Here is a 19538-nt window from a genome sequence, read left to right as displayed (position 1 = left end):
CATATGACGGCCTCTGTCACCCCCTTACATATGTTCCCCATCCTGATATGCATGTCTCACATGCTTGTATATATGCCTCCTATCTTGGGTTCTTTCCTGGTATATATGTCCCACATATATGTCCCACATCCTAGTATATATGTCTCTCCAATTCTGACCCATCCTGGTATATATTTCCTCAACCTGGTATATATTTCCCCATCCTGGTGTATATTTTCCCCATTCTGGGCTCCTTCCTGGTATATATGTCCCCCATCCTAGTATATATGTCTCTTCAATTCTGGACCCATCCTGGTATATATGTCCCTTATCCACATGGTGGGCTCCATTGTGATATATATCCCAATCCTGCTATATATGTTCCCCATCCTGGGGTCCTTCCTGGTATATATGTTCCCCATCCTTGTATATACAGTGCCTTGCGAAAGTATTCGGCCCCCTGGAACTTTTCAACCTTTTCCCACATATCATGCGTCAAACATAAAGATACCAAATGTACATTTTTGGTGACGAATCAACAAGAAGTGGAACACAATTGTGAAGTTGAATGAAATTTATTGGTTATTTTAAATTTTTGTGGAAATTCAAAAACTGGAAAGTGGGGCGTGCAATATTATTCAACCCTTTTAACTTAATACTTTGTTGCGCCACCTTTTCCTGCGATTACAGCTGCAAGTCGCTTGGGATATGTCTCTATCAGTTTTGTACATCGAGAGACTGAAATTCTTGCCCATTCTTCCTTGGCAAACAGCTCAAGCTCAGGAAGGTTTGATGGAGATCGTTTGTGAACAGCAGTTTTCAGCTCTTTCCACAGATTCTCGATTGGATTGAGGTCTGGACTCTGACTTGGCCATTCTAACACCTGGATACATTTATTTGTGAACCATTCCATTGTAGATTTTGCTTTATGTTTGGGATCATTGTCTTGTTGGAAGACAAATCTCCGTCCCAGTCTCAGGTCTTTTGCAGACTCCAACAGGTTTTCTTCAAGAATGGTCCTGTATTTAGCTCCATCCACCTTCCCATCAATTTTAACCATCTTCCCTGTCCCTGCTAAAGAAAAGCAGGCCCAAACCATGATGCTGCCACCACCATGTTTGACAGTGGGGATGGTGTGTTCAGGGTGATGAGCTGTGTTGCCTTTATGCCAAACATATTGTTTGGCATTGTTGCCAAAAAGTTAGATTTTGGTTTCATCTGACCAGAGCACCTTCTTCCACATGTTTGGTGTGTCTCCCAGGTGGCTTGTTGCAAACTTTAAACAACACTTTTTATAAATATCTTTGAGAAATGGCTTTCTTCTTGCCACTCTTCCATAAAGGCCAGATTTGTGTAGTGTACGACTGATTGTTGTCCTATGGACGGACTGTGTCACCTCAGCTGTAGATCTCTGCAGTTCATCCAGAGTGATCATGGGCCTCTTGGCTGCATGTCTGATCAGTCTTCTCCTTGTTTGAGATGAAAGTTTAGAGGGACGGCCGGGTCTTGGTAGATTTGCAGTGGTATGATACTCCTTCCATTTCAATATGATCACTTGCACAGTGCTCCTTGGGATTTTTAAAGTTTTGGAAATCATTTTGTATCTAAGTCCGGGTTTAAACTTCTCCACAACAGTATCACGGACCTGCCTGTTGTGTTCCTCGGTCTTCATGATGCTCTCTGTGCTTCAAATAGAACCCTGAGACTATCACAGAGCAGGTGCATTTTTACGGAGACTTGATTACACACAGGTGGTATATATTTATCATCATTAGGCATTTCGGACAACATTGGATCATTCAGAGATCCACAATGAACTTCTGGAGTGACTTTGCTGCACTGAAAGTAAAGGGGCCGAATAATAGTGCACGCCGCACTTTTCAGTTTTTGAATTTCCACAAAAATTAAAAATAACCATTAAATTTCGTTCAACTTCACAATTGTGTTCCACTTGTTGTTCATTCTTCACCAAAAATTTACATTTGGTATCTTTATGTTTGAAGCATGATATGTGGGAAAAGGTTGAAAATTTCCAGGGGGACGAATACTTTCGCAAGGCACTATATGTCCCTTGTCCTTCCACTGGTTTTTAATGCATAAAAATCCTGATTCTACTCACATTGCTCCCGCTCCCACGCAGCGCCAAGTCCTCTTCTGTAACTAGCAGCTGACTTCAGCGTGCAAGCGACAGGCAGCACATGACATATCATGAGCCAGTCACGGGCGAGCCGACGTCAGCTGCTGACCTCTGATTGGCCAGAGGCATGTACAGTATTTTAGTGCAGGGATCTGGCAGGTCTCTGCGCCGCAATGTATTTCAGCTGAATATGCGTCCTCCGAGGCACATGGGCACTGGGCCCAGTCACTCCCTCTGGGTGGGGTGTACCGCGATCTTTACTCCCTGGTCCCTGCAACTGAGTCTATACTTGCCTGCTGTTTTCATTTTCATATCCATTGCAATAAGGAAGTGTTTGTATTATCACAGCCATTTAGTTACCTCTAACTTGCCCAAACTTTGGCAAGAGACCAAGAGAGAGGTGAAAGTCTTGTTCAAGAGTGGCATGACTGGTTTTTGGGGAACTTCTTCTTATGTAAGATTGTTCCTGGTCATGGATCAGTCTGATCTAGGAAGGTTGGGAAGGTGAAATAAACAATTCCTTGGCATATATTTGGGGCATTTTGTTAGGATAATGAGACATTGAATCCCTATAAAATGTGTCTTCCGTGCAGATTATACTGAACAATACAGTGACAGAAGAGGAGACATCTTTTACATATGGAGAATGGCTCTCAAAGACGAAGGGCGAGAAGAGAACCCTTTCTTGTGAGTTGGCAGCTGTGGTTGATGAGGAAGAAATGGTGGAGACCACTACATACATCATACAGATAAAGACAAGCGATGTCACAGGTGTGTCCTATATTACCCCATATGTTATCAGCCACGGATTAGTTTTTTTTAACATTGTTTCTACTGGGAGTAATCAGTAGAGATGAGCGAGCCCGAACTTAAAAGTCCTGTGTTCGTATCGGACAGTTACTGTCCGGTGCTAAACGCCGAACACGGACTTTCCCCCGAAGCCCGTTGCAATTTTTTGAGTTCCGAGGGGAGTTTTTTTTCTTTCTTACCCAGTTTGGTACCCAAACCGAACTTTGGAATAAAGTTCAGGAAGGGTAACCGAACCCAAACTTCCAGGGGCTCATCCCTAGTAATCAGATGACATATGGCAAAAAACTTTGGTCCCACTATGATAATGCCAACTGTTTTTAGGACACTATTGTGTATTTACAGAAAGAAATAAATGCTACATAGAGAGCATATAAAATGATAGCAGCCATGTTGGTATTTTTATTTTACTACCACCCAACCTTTTTTTTCCATCCCTTTTTTGTTTCTAGCTTTTTCTGACAATGGGTTACTGTGAGGAAATCCAGAGATGATAACAAGTGGTATCTTCTAGAAAGGTCCCTTCCTTGACACTAAGCAGACTGCAAAGTTTCCCATTACTGGAACCTCAGTGATCAATTGCAGTCTGTGAGGAAACCTGGCAATAAGAGTTTAAGTACCCAGCAGCACCACCACACGAGCAATTAGTAATTACAATGTAATGTCAATTTGGGTACAGAAGATAACATTGTTTAGGAAGTTGAGAAATATGATCGGCACTGCTCTGTTCGGTGTTCCACTCTGTTGCCTTAGATACCTGGTCTTCACTACTTCATCTGGCATCTTCGACCTGACATAATGGGCACCTCTGACGTTTAGTAGACCCCAGGACGTCATGATGTTGCTTGTTTTCTAGTCACTAGACCTCAAACGAAGTCGTGCAGGAGGAACCGAGGTTGCTGGGCACAGAAATAACAACAGGTTGTCATGGAGGACCATGCTGGATGTTGTACCAGTGTAGCGTGAATCGAATTGGTTATCGCTAATGACTGGTGGTTGTTCCCACCCACAGAGGCATAACTATAATAGATGATAGATGCCGGGGTTGGAATCTTACAAGGACCATTGCACTTAGGTCCATTTTGGCCGACGTAAAAAAAGGCTCTTACTATTAAACATTTGTGACAATTGGGGGCTCTGTTGGAAATTTTGGACTGGGACCCATGAGTTATGCCATTGCCCACTCGTCTACCATAACATGTTCCTTGTATGTATGGTGTGGCACTCGCTCATGTCTATGGGACTGACAGAGATGGCTGGATACACAAGGGGAGACTGGGACCATATTTTCCAGTGCGAACGCTGCACTAGACCCTTGTTACACTGATCAAGAGGGGTTCCAGCAGATGGACCGCCACTGATTGACTACCCAAAAAAAAGCGACAAAATAAATTAAATTGTAAATTCACTTTCAGCTTTTAAATGTCACTGGTTCTGGAGTATTGATAGCTGGTTACGGTAAGTGGCTGACGGTGATCATAATACACTATTGGGGATTCTTCTAAAGACATTTTTCTAGAACTGGTAAGCTGGGGAATAAACCTGAACTGGAGAAACCACAAGGCTACAATATCGCTCCCGTTAGAGCTCAAAGTGTGTGCGGAGAGGAGCAATTATGGAAGACGTTCGAAGAAAACACCAGAGGATTTAATGAAAACCGCTTCTTTGTGCTTCAATATCTCTGCTTAAATGATCATTAAACTGCGAGCAGCTCTCCATAGAGACGACGATGCACCAGCTAAGTGCCTGGTTACAGAGACCGAACGGTCCGCGGCAGTGAATACAGCTTTTCTGTTTATATTCCTCGGAAATCTTCTGACCATCACATGGTGATTCTTTTGCTCCTTTTACAATTTCTTATTTTCTTTTTCTTTTTTTTTTGCCACAAAATTAAACAATACTCCGTGCCGCATTTTGATTGATTCAGCCGTTACAAAAAAAAAAGCATGCTAAAAAAAAATGACTTCAAAAACTTTTGGATAATAAACTAATCCCAAAAACTTTTTTGACCAAAAATCTAAATCAGTGAAGCTATGACGGTATACCATGCAGATTATGTTTCAGAGCCTTGGTGCTTGAAACGCGCAGGCCGAGTGTTTCTCTTTATGTTTGTTTTTCCTCTTTATGAAATTTTAAGAGTTACTAATAAATGATGATTTTTTAAATCCTTTCACCGCGGTTGCTAGATACCTGCCTTCTACTCAACTATTCCTACCTGGGAGCCGACTCAAGATCCTTCTCCGTGCACCGCACCGTAATAAGATTGATTCTCATCCACATTGTGTGAGCTGATCCTTTTGTTCTTTATGCCATACAGAACCAGTTCTGGAAGCATGAAAAGAGGTAAAGCTTTCCAACCGGTGTTAAAAGCAGGGATCATTATTACAAAATACCATAAAAATTGTCCATTTTTGGGCAGATTTAGACTATGAAAGACGATCCGGACCTAACAACTTTTTCTGAAATCCCGGAAGTTACTGACACGAGCCATAGTTGTTTCTAATCAGTTTTCTAATGGCCCTTCGGATTCTGGAAAAATCTCAAAGCTTCAGCACTAAATAAGACGTCTACACCTGGGAAAGCATGGTCTGATATCAAGGCTCTGTACAATGATTTGCCTAAAAATTGAGTAACGTGAAGGAATAGGTTCTGTCTGCCGAGGATAGGCAACTGTCTGGTTTGGTAAAAATAGGCAGAATATTGCCTAGGAAATAGTTCAGAATTCTCTATTCTTAAACCGGAAGGATGGTCCGTTGTTTAACTTTTTTTAAATATTTTTTTTACTTCGCAGCCCTCTTAAAATATATTGAACAATTTTCCATATTAAAAATAATAATAATAATAATAATAATAAAAACATAATTCCCATCCCCTTTGTTTCCAGGAGCCGGTACAGATGCCAATGTATTCATGGTGATTTTTGGAGAGAATGGAGACAGTGGGACGCTCGCCATGAAACAGTCCAATAACTCGAACAAGTTTGAGAAAAATCAGATGGACACTTTCCGGTTCCCAGACATGCTGAGCTTGGGGGACTTGTGCAAAGTGCGTATTTGGCACGACAACTCAGGTATGGGTGAATTTCTTACCTCAATCACTTTACTGTGAAATATATAAAACACACAGAAAATAAAATCTCCCTGAAAACTCACCGAATAAATTGTCACTGATCCCGATCCACATCAGCTGAGTGTCGCACAAACCTACTGATTTGGGAAGAATTTGTCAACCATCATACGTGTATAATCACCAGATTATCTCTTGATGGCAGATGGAAAAGAAAGGTCCAACATGTTAGATTTCAAAGTGTCTGATCCTTTGCTCCTGTGGCTTCACTTAAAGGAGTATTCCCATCTCCAAGATCCTATCTCAATATGTAGTAGGTGTAATAATACAAATATTGGCAAATACCTCCATACATAGTACAGTTTTTCTGATTAGCTATGTCTCTTTCCTCATGTGTAGGCATTGTAGGACCTTAGGTTTCCATTGTGACGACCACTAGCAGCTAGCTACTGTCACTATATCAGTGGTCGTCACCATGGATACCTAAGGTCCTGCAATGCTTGCACATGAGGAAGGCGACATAGCTAATCAGAAAAACTATACTACATTTGTAATCAGAGACATTTGCCAATATTAGTATTATTACACCTGCTACATACTAGGATAGGATCTTGGTGATGGGAATACCCCTGTAAGGGGCATTTACACATTTCGTCCATGGCCGTTAAATGACTGCCAATCAGCTACATGTATATAAGACAATCAGCAGTCATTTATTGTTTTTTTTTGGATGGGCATCATTAATATGATTGTTCTGTGTACACACAACATGATGTTATCAGCAGCGCATGATCTATTTCCACAAGATGAGGTGCTGCTGAAGACAATCATGTTAATGTCAGCATGAACGAGCCAATCACCCAGTGAATGGGCATTTTGCTTGTTCGTTAAGTGATCGCTGGCATTTTTACAAAGGCTGTTAATCCACAAATTAGCATTTAACCAAGCATGTACCCCAATTATCTGCTTTACTCATTGGAATAAATGATGGAGAAAGGTCCCGATGCATCAGAGCTTTTACGCTCAAATTCATGACAATCAGTTACATTTATTACACTCCAAATCTTACTCTAGTCACTGACCGAAGTAAGATTGGTGGTGGGACGTATGCCACCTCTCCTGATACATTAAGGGGCAAGTGTCTTCTAATGAATCAGGCAATCCGCAGTTCATCTTGCCCCCTCATCAAAACCCCTATATAGCATGAGCCCCCACACAGCCCCCTATATACAGTATGAGTCCTACACATAGCCCATCTATATATATAATTGTCTAAGGGTTTTTCCGTCTGTCTTTCTGTCTTTCTGTCTGTCTGTCTTTCTGTCTGTCTGTCTGTCTGTCCTGGAAATCCCGCGTCTCTGATTGCTGTGCCTGGCGGCCTCGACCAATCAGAGACCGGCACGGTATCGACGTAGAAATTGGTCGAGTCCGCCAGGCCTCGACCAATCAGCGACGGGCACAGCAACGATGATGTCATAAAGGACGTAGACATCCCGCGTCTCTGATTGGTTGAGGTCGCCAGGCCTCGACCAATCAGCGACGGGCACAGCGACGATGATGTCATAATGGTTGCCATGGCGACGATGTCATAAAGGTTGCCTCGACCAATCAGCGACGGGCACAGTCTGCCGCGAATTCTGGAATCATCATTGTCCATATACTACGGGGACATTCATATTCTAGAATACCCGATGCGTTAGAATCGGGCCACAATCTAGTGTAAATATAGTATGATCCCATATTCTCCACACCCTATATATATATACACACACACTAGATTGTGGCCCGATTCTAACGATTGGTCAAGGCAACCTTTATGACCTTTATGACATCATCGTCGCCATGGCAACAATTATGACATCTACGTCGATACTGTGCCCGTCGCTGATTGGTCAAGGCGAATTCGTGGCAGACTGTGCCCGTCGCTGATTGGTCGAGGCAACCTTTATGACATCATCGTCGCCATGCTGTGCCCGTCGCTGATTGGTCGAGGCCTGGCAGCCTCGACCAATCAGAGACGCGGGATTTCCAGGACAGACAGACAGACAGAAAGACAGACAGACGGAGAAACCCTTAGGCAATTATATATATAGATATATAGTATGCTCATCAGCAGTGCCTTCTTATATACAGTTTGAGCCCCCACACGTAGTCTCCCTATATGCAGTGTGATCTTACACACAGCACCTCTATATACAGTACGAGTCCTCACTCACAGCCCCCACTATATACACATTGAACCCCTTCATAGCCCCTATATACAATGTGAATCCTCACATAGCCCCCTATACACAGTACGATCCCACCCAAAGGCCTTCCCCTTATAGTCAGTATGAGCCCACACACATTCACACAAACTGTATTTAAAAAGAAAAAACAATACATACTCCCCTTGCTACCGTTCCCCCTGGCGCTCCTCTTCAGTCTTTGCTTTGTGAACTGACGCTCAGCAGAGCGGACGGGATGTAGTGACGTCATCGCGCCTGCTGGCTCAGTCATACACTCCGTATGGTGGAAGAAGGAGGCGGCGGCCCTCTCCTCCACCAATGTATTCGCTATCTGCAGCCTGAGGATGCGGATAGCGGCGATATCGGGACGTCGGGCATAGTTTAGGCTCCCACAGGCTGGACTGGAACAGCCAGAGGGCCGGATGTGCCCTGCGGGCTGCACTTTGTTCAGGTCTGCTCTGATCAATTTTCTTTGAACAGTGCCAGTACAATATATATATATATATATATATATATATATATATTTTTTTTTTTTTTTTACTTTCCTTGGCCCATTGTTTTCATGTAGTGGACAATTCCTTTAAGCAAAAATTCTAAAATGAACTCAATGTTAAAGTATAAATACACCACCAAAGCATAAAAATGGTATACAACACAGACCACGTGCTACAAATAAACTGGATAGACCAAGACCTAAAGAAGAAAAAGGCGAAACCGCACGCGCTATCAATGGCGTTTACCCGCTCCTGTGGAGCTCACAGCCTTGTCCATGGTCTCTCTCGCTCCGTCTTTCATGTTATCTTTTTGTACATATTTTTGTCCTTTCTCTTTGCCTTTTATCTCCAGAGACTTCTCTCCATTCAGCGTTTTTCCGTGTTCCTTCTTTTTCTGCTTCACGGTCACTTGCCTCTGTAATTCATAGTGGTGATGCTATGTACGTATTATATCGGACACAACGCTGCCGTACCCTGTTACAGCACGCCGCATTGTGTCACATTAGTCACAGTTTTCAGAAAAGAGGCCTCGGGTTTACAAGTAATATGCAACCTTACCCAGACATGTTTTATCTCTGGAGTCTGTTCTATTCTGGGAGTTTTGTCCAGTTTGTGCAGGCATTTAAATGATAAGCAGGATTCAGGAGATAATGCGTGGAAGGGGCTGGGGTTGGTGCTTGTTATCCCAGATTCCCACCAGGGCTCAGATAGATTTACATATTGTATCTGTCTGCTGATAGAACAATGGCTTAGCAGATTTATTAGTATCTTATCAGACCATGAACTGCTCCCAGGAAAATTAATATTTCAGGAAAAGAGCAAAAGTTTAAAGTGAATAAAAAAAAAACTTTCTAAAATCAAAAAGAATATGTGAAGTTGCAGATGAGGTGTCAATCACATGCAGTCACTGGCATTGGTTCTTGTCATATGGCGCTATGTTTCTCCATTAAGATAACTATGTTTTAGGATTTTTTTTCTGTATTGAATCCAGTATGTATATTCTAATAGAAAATTGTCATTGATTATTCATCAAGGATTCTTCTATGTACAAGAATATAACTACTAAAATACTGCCCCTATGTACAAGAATATAACTACTATAATACTGCTCCTATGTACAAGAATATAACTACTATAATACTGCTCCTATGTACAAGAATATAACTACTATAATACTGCCCCTATGTACAAGAATATAACTACTATAATACTGCCCCTATGTACAAGAATATAACTACTATAATACTGCCCCTATGTACAAGAATATAACTACTATAATACTGCCCCTATGTACAAGAATATAACTACTATAATACTGCTCCTATGTACAAGAATATAACTACTATAATACTGCCCCTATGTACAAGAATATAACTACTATAATACTGCTCCTATGGACAAGAATATAACTACTATAATACTGCTCCCTATATACAAGAATATAACTACTATAATACTGCACCTATGTACAAGAATATAACTACTATAATACTGCTCCTATGTACAAGAATATAACTACTATAATACTGCCCCCATATACAAGAATATAACTACTATAATACTGCGCCTATGTACAAGAATATAACTACTATAATACTGCCCCTATGTACAAGAATATAACTACTATAATACTGCTCCTATGTACAAGAATATAACTACTATAATACTGCCCCTATGTACAAGAATATAACTACTATAATACTGCCCCTATGTGCAAGAATATAACTACTATAATACTGCTCCCTATGTACAAGAATATAACTACTATAATACTGCGCCTATGTACAAGAATATAACTACTATAATACTGCTCCCTATGTACAAGAATATAACTACTATAATACTGCCCCTATGTACAAGAATATAACTACTACAGTATAATACTGCCCCTATGTACAAGAATATAACTACTATAATACTGCTCCTATGTACAAGAATATAACTACTATAATACTGCTCCCTATGTACAAGAATATAACTACTATAATACTGCTCCTATGTACAAGAATATAACTACTATAATACTGCGCCTATGTACAAGAATATAACTACTATAATACTGCTCCCTATGTACAAGAATATAACTACTATAATACTGCTCCTATGTACAAGAATATAACTACTATAATATTGCTCCTATGTACAAGAATATAACTACTATAATACTGCTCCCTATGTACAAGAATATAACTACTATAATACTGCCGCTAATGCACAAGAATATGACTATTATGATACTGCTCTCAAGTACAAGAATATAACTACTATAAAACTTTGCATCTGTCCACACTGCCAAAAGTACCAATACCTGGTTTACAAACAACAGTATCACTGTGCTTGATTGGCAGCAAACTCGTCTGACCTTAACCCCATAGAGAATCTATGGAGTATTGTCAAGAGGAAGATGAGAGACACCAGACCCAACAATGCAGAGGAGCTGAAGGCTGCTATCAAAGCAACCTGGGCTTCCATAACCCCTCAGCAGTTCCACAGACTGATCGCCTCCATGCCACGCCGCATTGATGCAGTAACTGATGAAAAATGAGAGCCGACCAAGTACTGAGTGCATTTACTGAACATAAATTTCAGTAGGTGAACATTTCGGATGTTACAATAATTTTTTCAAGCTGGTGTTATAAAGTATTCTAATTTATTGAGATAATGACTTTTGGGTTTTCATTGGCTGTAAGCCATAACCATCAACATTAACAGAATTAAACACTTGAAATAGATCACTCTGTCTGTAATGACTCTATATAATATGTGAGTTTCACTTTTTGTATTGAAGAACTGAAATAAATTAACTTTTTGATGATATTCTAATTTTGTGAAATGCACCTGTAGCTGTGACGCAGGCTAGTTAGTTTCCATATCCAAACATGAGATTCCACAACACCGTGTCCACAGGAAGAACCAGGAAGCCCATTGGCATCACTGCCAGTAGATTAAAGGTGGTCACATGTGAGATAGCTGTAAACCTAAGGCTTGTTCAGATGGCACTTGAGTCCCCCAATCTCTCCATAAACACATATTTTCAGCTTAGCTGAGAGTTCATTTGTTATTTTATGAAAATCTGGGGCCACATACCTCTGTCAAATGGTTTTCTCCTACCAGAACAGAAGATTGGGCATCTCTAAATCTGGAACCCATGATCATATTTCCCGTTGACTTCCACCACTGGGTCAAGAGACTACCATAAATATTCGATTGTCAGCAAATTCTGTCGAAACTCAATGGGTTTGACCTTCCTTGATATATCATTTATGATTTAATGGTTGAGTACTTATAGCATCAGGGCAAAGTAGTCACCACAGTCGGCATCTGAAGGTTCACAGCATTGACTTGCTCTATTCCATCTTGGCAAAAACATGTCTACTTTCCACTTTACCACAATTTTCCTTCCCGTCTCATACTACAATTTTCACAATTGGTTTGTTTAGCTCTGGGTTTATGATACTTATTATGTCTTTTGAAGGCATTGGCCCCGGATGGCACTTAGAGTTCATTGACGTCAAAGATGAGATTATGAACAAGACTTTCCGTTTCCAATGTGATCGATGGTTGGCCAAGAATGCAGATGACAAGCAGATCATAAGAGAGCTCGCCTGTGCCAACAATGATATCCTGGATCTGAAGGAACGCACGTGTAAGTGGATCTGCGCATGCGCCACGTGTTGTAGAGTCGTCATATTTGATTAGGGACAGTTTTTTGGGTAACCTTCTTTGTGATTCTTGCAGCTTATGAGATAACGACCGTAACAAGTGACAGAGAAGATGCTGAAACCAAGGACAATGTGTGGATAATCCTAGAGGGGAAGAAGGGAAGATCTAAGGAGATGATGCTGGAAAACACCTCCAAGAAGAGGAGATTTGCTCAGTAGGTCCTCTGATTGCCCCAAAATGTCTAAGGTCCTTACCTATACAAAATTGATGCCCAATAATACTAGTGTACGGGCTCATCTTCTGGGCTGTGTGGGATTCAAAATAATGCCTTGCAGCTTTCACATCAGTCTGTATAAAAGCAGAGGCAGGGAATTCAGCAGACATTTTGTGGTGAACCTGGATAGTGACTCGAAGTCACAGCTCACAATGTAGCCATAGAGGTAGGGTGAGAAAGCTATAAAGCACTGATTATACTGTACAGATAGCATACGTCAGCTCAGCAGTGATAAGCACTAAGTCTCTTTACCCATACTTGTACGTGCTGAGGTCACTATGATATTACTAAGGCTGTGTTTTCAGAAAGTAGCTTAAAAAGTGTAGAATACAGTCCTAGAACATCTCAGGGTGTTTTACAAGTGTTTTCAGGACAAGTGGTGGCCTTGCAGTACTTTCGATTTGCTGCAAATCAAATTTTTGGCAAAGCTGCCAAATATGAATTTCAGAAGGTTCTCTCATCTCTGTTCCTAAGTAATCTACAAATTGACCCGCAAAATTAAAAAAAGTGGTCATCATATGATTACTTTACATTGAGTATTGATACTATTACTATTATTTTGGGGCTATTGATTGCAAGGAAAGAAGTTATTTTTCGTTGTAGTTTTTGCTCATTGTAACAATTCTATTTTTGCCAGGAATGCCACAGATGTATTCAAGTTCTCGTCCAAGAATGTGGGTGACATCGCTGCTATTTGTGTCGGCCATTGTCCTAAAGATGGGAGGAAGTTTTCACCAAAACCAGATTCCTATTGGCACGTGAAAGAGATCACTATTACAGAGACTGAGCTTGGGAACCAGTAAGTGATGCTTCCTCATATACTGTTTTCTTTTTTAATCCCTTAAAGACGCAAGTCAACGTTGATTTTCGCGCTTTCGTTTTTCCTTCCTTTCTTCCAAGTGTCATAACTTTTTTATTTTTCATCAACATAGCCATATGAGTGCTGTTTTTTTTTTTGCTGGACAAGTTGTAGTTTTCACTATATAATGTAGTGAGAAACATGAAAAATGAACTCCAAGTGCAGTGAAGTTGTGAAAAAAAAAACACAATTCCGCCATTGTTTTTTGGGCTTTAATTTTACAGCATTCATTGTGCAGTAAAAATAAACTTCTGATATAATTCTTCAGATCAGTATGATTATGGCGATAACAAACCTGTATAATACTTTAAGTGGTGAAAAAAAATAAATCCAAAATTAGTAAAAAAATAAATAAAATAAAAATTGGTTTGTGCCACAATTTTCTGAGACCCGTAGCTATTTAATTCTCTTTTAGGGTGGTTTCACACTTCCTGATATTTCCAGTCCTGTAAAAATAACGGTACCGGAGATGATAGTGTCCGTGCATGTAATACTTGCGGCACACGTCTGGTACCACACGGAGGGGCACCAGGGAAGAAGCGCTGCAGTAAGCGCTGTTCCCTGACGCCGGGTGCTGAAGACGCTCTCATTATTCTCCTCTGCTCTGCCAGCGATCAGCACGAGCAGAGGAGAATGATGAGAGTTGTATTCAAGTGAGAACAATGAAAGCAGGTGGTGGCTGATGGGACTAATACTCCCATCAGCCTACACCTGCTGCCGCTAATAACATTGATAGCAGGAGCGGCTGATGAAAGTATTTCTCGTCTGCCACCTTCGCTGTAAATAAATAAATAAATGACAAAACTCGGCCTGGGTTCCCCTGTATATTCTATAGCCAACCAAGCAAAACTCACAGCTGGGGGCTGCAGCCCTCAGCTGTCAGCTTCACTAAGGCTGGTTATCAAGAATAGAGGGGTCTCCATGCTGTTTTTTTTAAATTATTTAAATAAATAGTTAAAAAAAAAAAAACAGTGTGGGGTCCCCATCATTTTTGACAGCCAGTCTTGCTAAAGCTGACAGCAGGGGGCTGGTATTCTCAGGCTGGCAAGGGACCATTGATATAGGCCCCCCAGCCTAAAAATAGCAGCCCACAGCTGTCCAGAAAAGGCACATCTACGAGATGCGCCAATTCTGGCACTTTGCCGGGTCTTCCCACTTGCCCTGTAGTGGTGGCAAGTTGAGTTCATAATTGTGAGTTTGATGTCACCTTTATATTGTCAGGTGACATCAAGCCCACAGCTTAGTAATGGAAAGGCTTCTATAAGACACCTCTCCATTACTAATCTTATAGTTACATGGTAAATAAAGACACAGCCAGAATAAAGTCTTGTATTAAAAATGAAATAAAACAAAACACAGTTTTCCATTTTTATTTAAAAATAACAAAGACAGTTATACTCACCTAACGCCTATTACACCGAAGTCATCATTCTCTTTTAATAAAACAAAAGTAAAAAAACAACAATATCCCTCACCTCTCAGTCGTTCTGTCCCACACCGTAATCCATGCCTGGGCGAACAGTACCTAATATGTCTATTTGAATTTTATTTTTTTTATTTATTTTAGCTGGGAGAAAAGCATAAAGGGTGGGGGTTGAAATTTTTTTAAGTTTCTTTTTATGTATTTATAAACTTTTGTTTTTCAATTTTCATTTTTTTAGACTTTATAGGGAACATGAACTCAATTGCTTGTTCTATATATCGTAATACAACTGGAGTTTAGTATATACAGAAAATCACTGTCACCTATGATGCCCAGTCTGTGATTGGATGCCACAGAAAAATCAACATTGTAGGAAGATGGACCTTCAGCCCCCCCCCCTCCCCCGACTGCTGCAACAAGTCATCAACACCCCCCCATGATCACGCCTCTTGGGGTGTGGTGGGGGATCTGAATGGTGCTCGGATTGGATTGTGCAATTTAGATGCAACTGTCAGTGATTGACAGTGGCATTTAATGAGTTAACAGCAGCTATCAATGCTAGGACTGATCACTGCTGTTTGAGGCAGATGTTGGCTGTACAATACAGCTGGCATCTGCTCCTAGTCTCGCTCCTTACCCTCACAATTACTTAATGAAGTACATCATAGGGTGGGAAGGTTTAAAGGGTTTTTACACCTAGTTTTTAAGTTATCCCCTGATCTCATATTTCCTGATCAAATGGAAATTTGACTGCTGACACCCCCGTTGATCTAAAACACATGGCTTTGTAGACCTGTAACTGAATGTAATGTTTGTCACTCACACCCCACATTCTGGGCCCTCACTATTAGTTATAGTAAAGAGATGATTCAAAGGAGCCAGTGTTATCCACTATTATATGGAAACATTTCAGTGGTTTCCCTGGCAATACGTTTGCAGCTTCAGATCCCCCCTTTCCCAATTGCATCATCCTTGGAAAAACTAAGTGTTAGTTCTTGTTGAATGAGTTGGGGGAAAATGCCCAGTTAACTAAAAAAGAAGTCATCATAGCCCTTTCCATTTTTAATTTCTTCTGTTCTCTTTATTTTTCAGATACATTTTCAACTGCAATGCCAAGATTCCCCTGCGCAACAAGAGAGATGACTACAAAGTTTTTGAATGTGCCAAGACCATTGAGAGCTTCGCCAGCCGGGCCCGCAGCTTGGTACCGGTAAAGTACGAAGTCATAATAGTGACAGGTTTTGAAAAAGGAGCAGGAACGGACGCCAATGTCTTCATCACCATGTATGGGTCTAATGGTGACTCCGGGAAGCATGCCCTGAAGCAGAAGATGAGGAACCTCTTTGAGCGCGGAAAGACCAACCGCTTCTACATCGAGACCTTAGACTTGGGCGAGGTGAAGAAAGTACGAGTGGAGCATGACAACTCTGGCCTCAGTGCCGGGTGGCTGCTGGAGAGGGTAGAGGTGACCAATTCCGCGACTGGTGTCACTACCATTTTCCCTTGCAGCAAGTGGTTGGACAAGAAGAGGGGAGACGGTGAAATCTGGCGAGAGCTCTACCCGATGTATTAAAGACCTCGCCCCCAACCAATGCAACGCGTTTCCGATCATCTGCCACAAATTTCATAAATTATTACAAAATTTATTTTATATCATTTTTATATATGGACTTTGTATAATGTGTATAGGAAATTGAAATGGATATATTAAACCTCTCACTGTATTACCGAGCGCCAAGATCCAGCTGCTTCATGCTACATTAGCGGAAAACGGGAAAATGATGACTCACGCCGCTGAACCGGATAATGAGCCCGGAGCCTTAAACAATGGCAGAAAGCTTAATAAAGAATGTAAATTTCTTATTCTATTTTTCGATTGTTGAGTTTTTACATTTTTTTTATTTTATAAATTCTCAATATTTTGGGGACTAATTTGGGGGCTTTTTAGCACTGGTCCATTGCGGCTTAACAAGGCTTAAAGGGGTTGTTCTAGAAGCAATGTGGATCATCTGTCACAGGATAGTTGAAAAATGCATCATCGCTGGGATCTGACCACTAGGACGCCTCTCGATCAAAGGTCCCCAAGTATGAATGGAACGGTAGTGAGCACGTGCGACCGCCGCTTTATTTACTATCCCTTCGCTTTGCTGGTCAAACAAGGTCACTTCCACTTCATTCACACGGGTTTTGGGGCCCTTATTATTGGGATCATCGGGGTCTCACTTGCCCGGACTACCCTTGAAATGTTGGTTATGGGATTACTCCTCTAACTACAGTGCCTATGGGGAGTCTGTGGTAGTCTGAAATCCACCCCAGGGTGAAGGCTAAACATCTACTTAAAGGGGTTGTCCCACTTGAAGTATTTATTTTCCACAGTATAGCTGAGAAGATTGCTAAGGATGCAACCACCAGTGATTTGAGGAATAGGAGTCCCTGTGTAACTGGAGCAATAGTACACATGCATCGCCCCTCCATTCACTTCTATGGGGCTGACATATAGACACTGCATAGAAGTGAATCGAGGAGTGGTCACACATGCGCACTAATACTCCTATCACAGAGGGGACTTTTAAACTTCCATCCTGGGATCAGTAGGGTGTCCCTGCAATAAAAGTATATTGTGTGTCCAGTCTTAAAGTGGAAAACCTCTATTAAAGGGAACTTGTCACCTAGTTCTCCCAACATAAAGCATGGCCACCACCTGTAAGCCCTCTTTTACAGCATTCTAGTACGCTGTATAAATCCCAGCACAAAAAAGACCTTAAATTATACTCACCGTGCCGTCTGGTCCGATGGTCGTTGCTGGTCTTGATCCAGCGCCTGTTCTCTTCCCACAATCGCCATCCTCCTCCTCGCTTCATGTGGACGATGCGTCCTACGTCATCCACAGTGTGTCCCTAATCGTTCCCCTGCACAGACGTACTCCTCTCCACCCTGCGGAGCAAAGTACTTTAGTGCATGAAGGATGACGCCGATTGTGGGAAGAGAGGTGGCGCCGGATCCAGATCAGCGACGCGCGTTGCACCGGATTGTGTTGTCTATGAATATAATAAAAGGTGATTTTTCTGCTATGCTGAGGGGATTGGGGACATACAGCCTACCAAACGCTATGAAAAAGGGCTTAAAGGGAAGGTGCTATCAAAATAATATTTTTTTTTAAACTGAAAACATTAATACTTTACATTTTTTCAATTGTTGAATTTTTTTTTATCATTTGTTTCTAATGAAGTAAAATATGAAAAATAATTTTAACATTTTTGGTGTTTCCACTTTTAAACACTAGGGGGAGCAGCTGCTGCTATTTGCCATGAAAACCCAGTGTACAACTAGCTCACATTACAACTGCAGTAAATGTGTGCGGAGTCTGCTTACATGTGTGATGTCGCCTTTCCTCTTCTGGGTGTTTGTAAAAAGATAAGTTGAAGTTCAGCATCACACTGAGGAGCCATTTTGTTGGTGACTGCTAGTGATACCGACAAGTACGGTGTCACCAAGGATGGCCGTCATCACCAATTCTGTTAGTTAGTGCTGCTCGCTGTATTATAAGCTAGGGTTAGATACATGGAGTGTATCACATGCACTATTAGATACGCTTAGGGTAACACATGCTGAAATTAGATACGGGGCTAAGTGTAATATACTGTATGGAAGCCTATGGGGAGTGCATTATACTATATGGAGGCCTGTGGGGAGTGCATTATACTGTATGGAAGCCTATGGGGAGTGCATTATACTATATGGAGGCCTGTGGGGAGTGCATTATACTGTATGGAAGCCTATGGGGAGTGCATTATACTATATGTAGGCCTATGGGGAGTGCTTTATACTGTATGGAAGCCTATGAGGAGTGCATTATACTATATGTAGGCCTATGGGGAGTGCTTTATACTGTATGGAAGCCTATGAGGAGTGCATTATACTATATGGAGGCCTATGAGGAGTGCATTATAGTAACATAGTAACATAGTTAGTAAGGCCGAAAAAAGACATTTGTCCATCCAGTTCAGCCTATATTCCATCATAATAAATCCCCAGATCTACGTCCTTCTACAGAACCTAATTGTATGATACAATATTGTTCTGCTCCAGGAAGACATCCAGGCCTCTCTTGAACCCCTCGACTGAGTTCGCCATCACCACCTCCTCAGGCAAGCAATTCCAGATTCTCACTGCCCTAACAGTAAAGAATCCTCTTCTATGTTGGTGGAAAAACCTTCTCTCCTCCAGACGCAAAGAATGCCCCCTTGTGCCCGTCACCTTCCTTGGTATAAACAGATTCTCAGCGAGATATTTGTATTGTCCCCTTATATACTTATACATGGTTATTAGATCGCCCCTCAGTCGTCTTTTTTCTAGACTAAATAATCCTAATTTCGCTAATCTATCTGGGTATTGTAGTTCTCCCATCCCCTTTATTAATTTTGTTGCCCTCCTTTGTACTCTCTCTAGTTCCATTATATCCTTCCTGAGCACCGGTGACCAAAACTGGACACAGTACTCCATGTGCGGTCTAACTAGGGATTTGTACAGAGGCAGTATAATGCTCTCATCATGTGTATCCAGACCTCTTTTAATGCACCCCATGATCCTGTTTGCCTTGGCAGCTGC

The 19538-nt window shown here is 41.4% G+C and overlaps 1 protein-coding gene across 1 annotated transcript in view; it reads left to right on the top strand.

The window, feature by feature from the left end:
- The window catches only part of LOXHD1 (lipoxygenase homology PLAT domains 1), a 269874-nt gene extending 253072 nt beyond the window's left edge, over window positions 1–16802 (top strand). The window contains exons 42-47 of the mRNA XM_069746857.1: window positions 2710–2887; window positions 5808–5993; window positions 12187–12357; window positions 12450–12588; window positions 13286–13447; window positions 16023–16802. Of these exons, the coding sequence (XP_069602958.1) occupies window positions 2710–2887; window positions 5808–5993; window positions 12187–12357; window positions 12450–12588; window positions 13286–13447; window positions 16023–16503 (1317 nt within the window). The 3' untranslated portion in view covers window positions 16504–16802. The remainder of the gene's footprint in view (window positions 1–2709; window positions 2888–5807; window positions 5994–12186; window positions 12358–12449; window positions 12589–13285; window positions 13448–16022) is intronic.
- The last annotated feature ends 2736 nt before the right edge of the window (window positions 16803–19538 follow it).

This window comes from Ranitomeya imitator, chromosome 1, assembly GCF_032444005.1.
Source record: "Ranitomeya imitator isolate aRanImi1 chromosome 1, aRanImi1.pri, whole genome shotgun sequence".
NCBI classification, from domain to species: Eukaryota; Metazoa; Chordata; class Amphibia; order Anura; family Dendrobatidae; genus Ranitomeya; species Ranitomeya imitator.
Note: the sequence above shows the minus strand (reverse complement) of the source record. Positions and strands in the feature narration are given on the sequence as shown.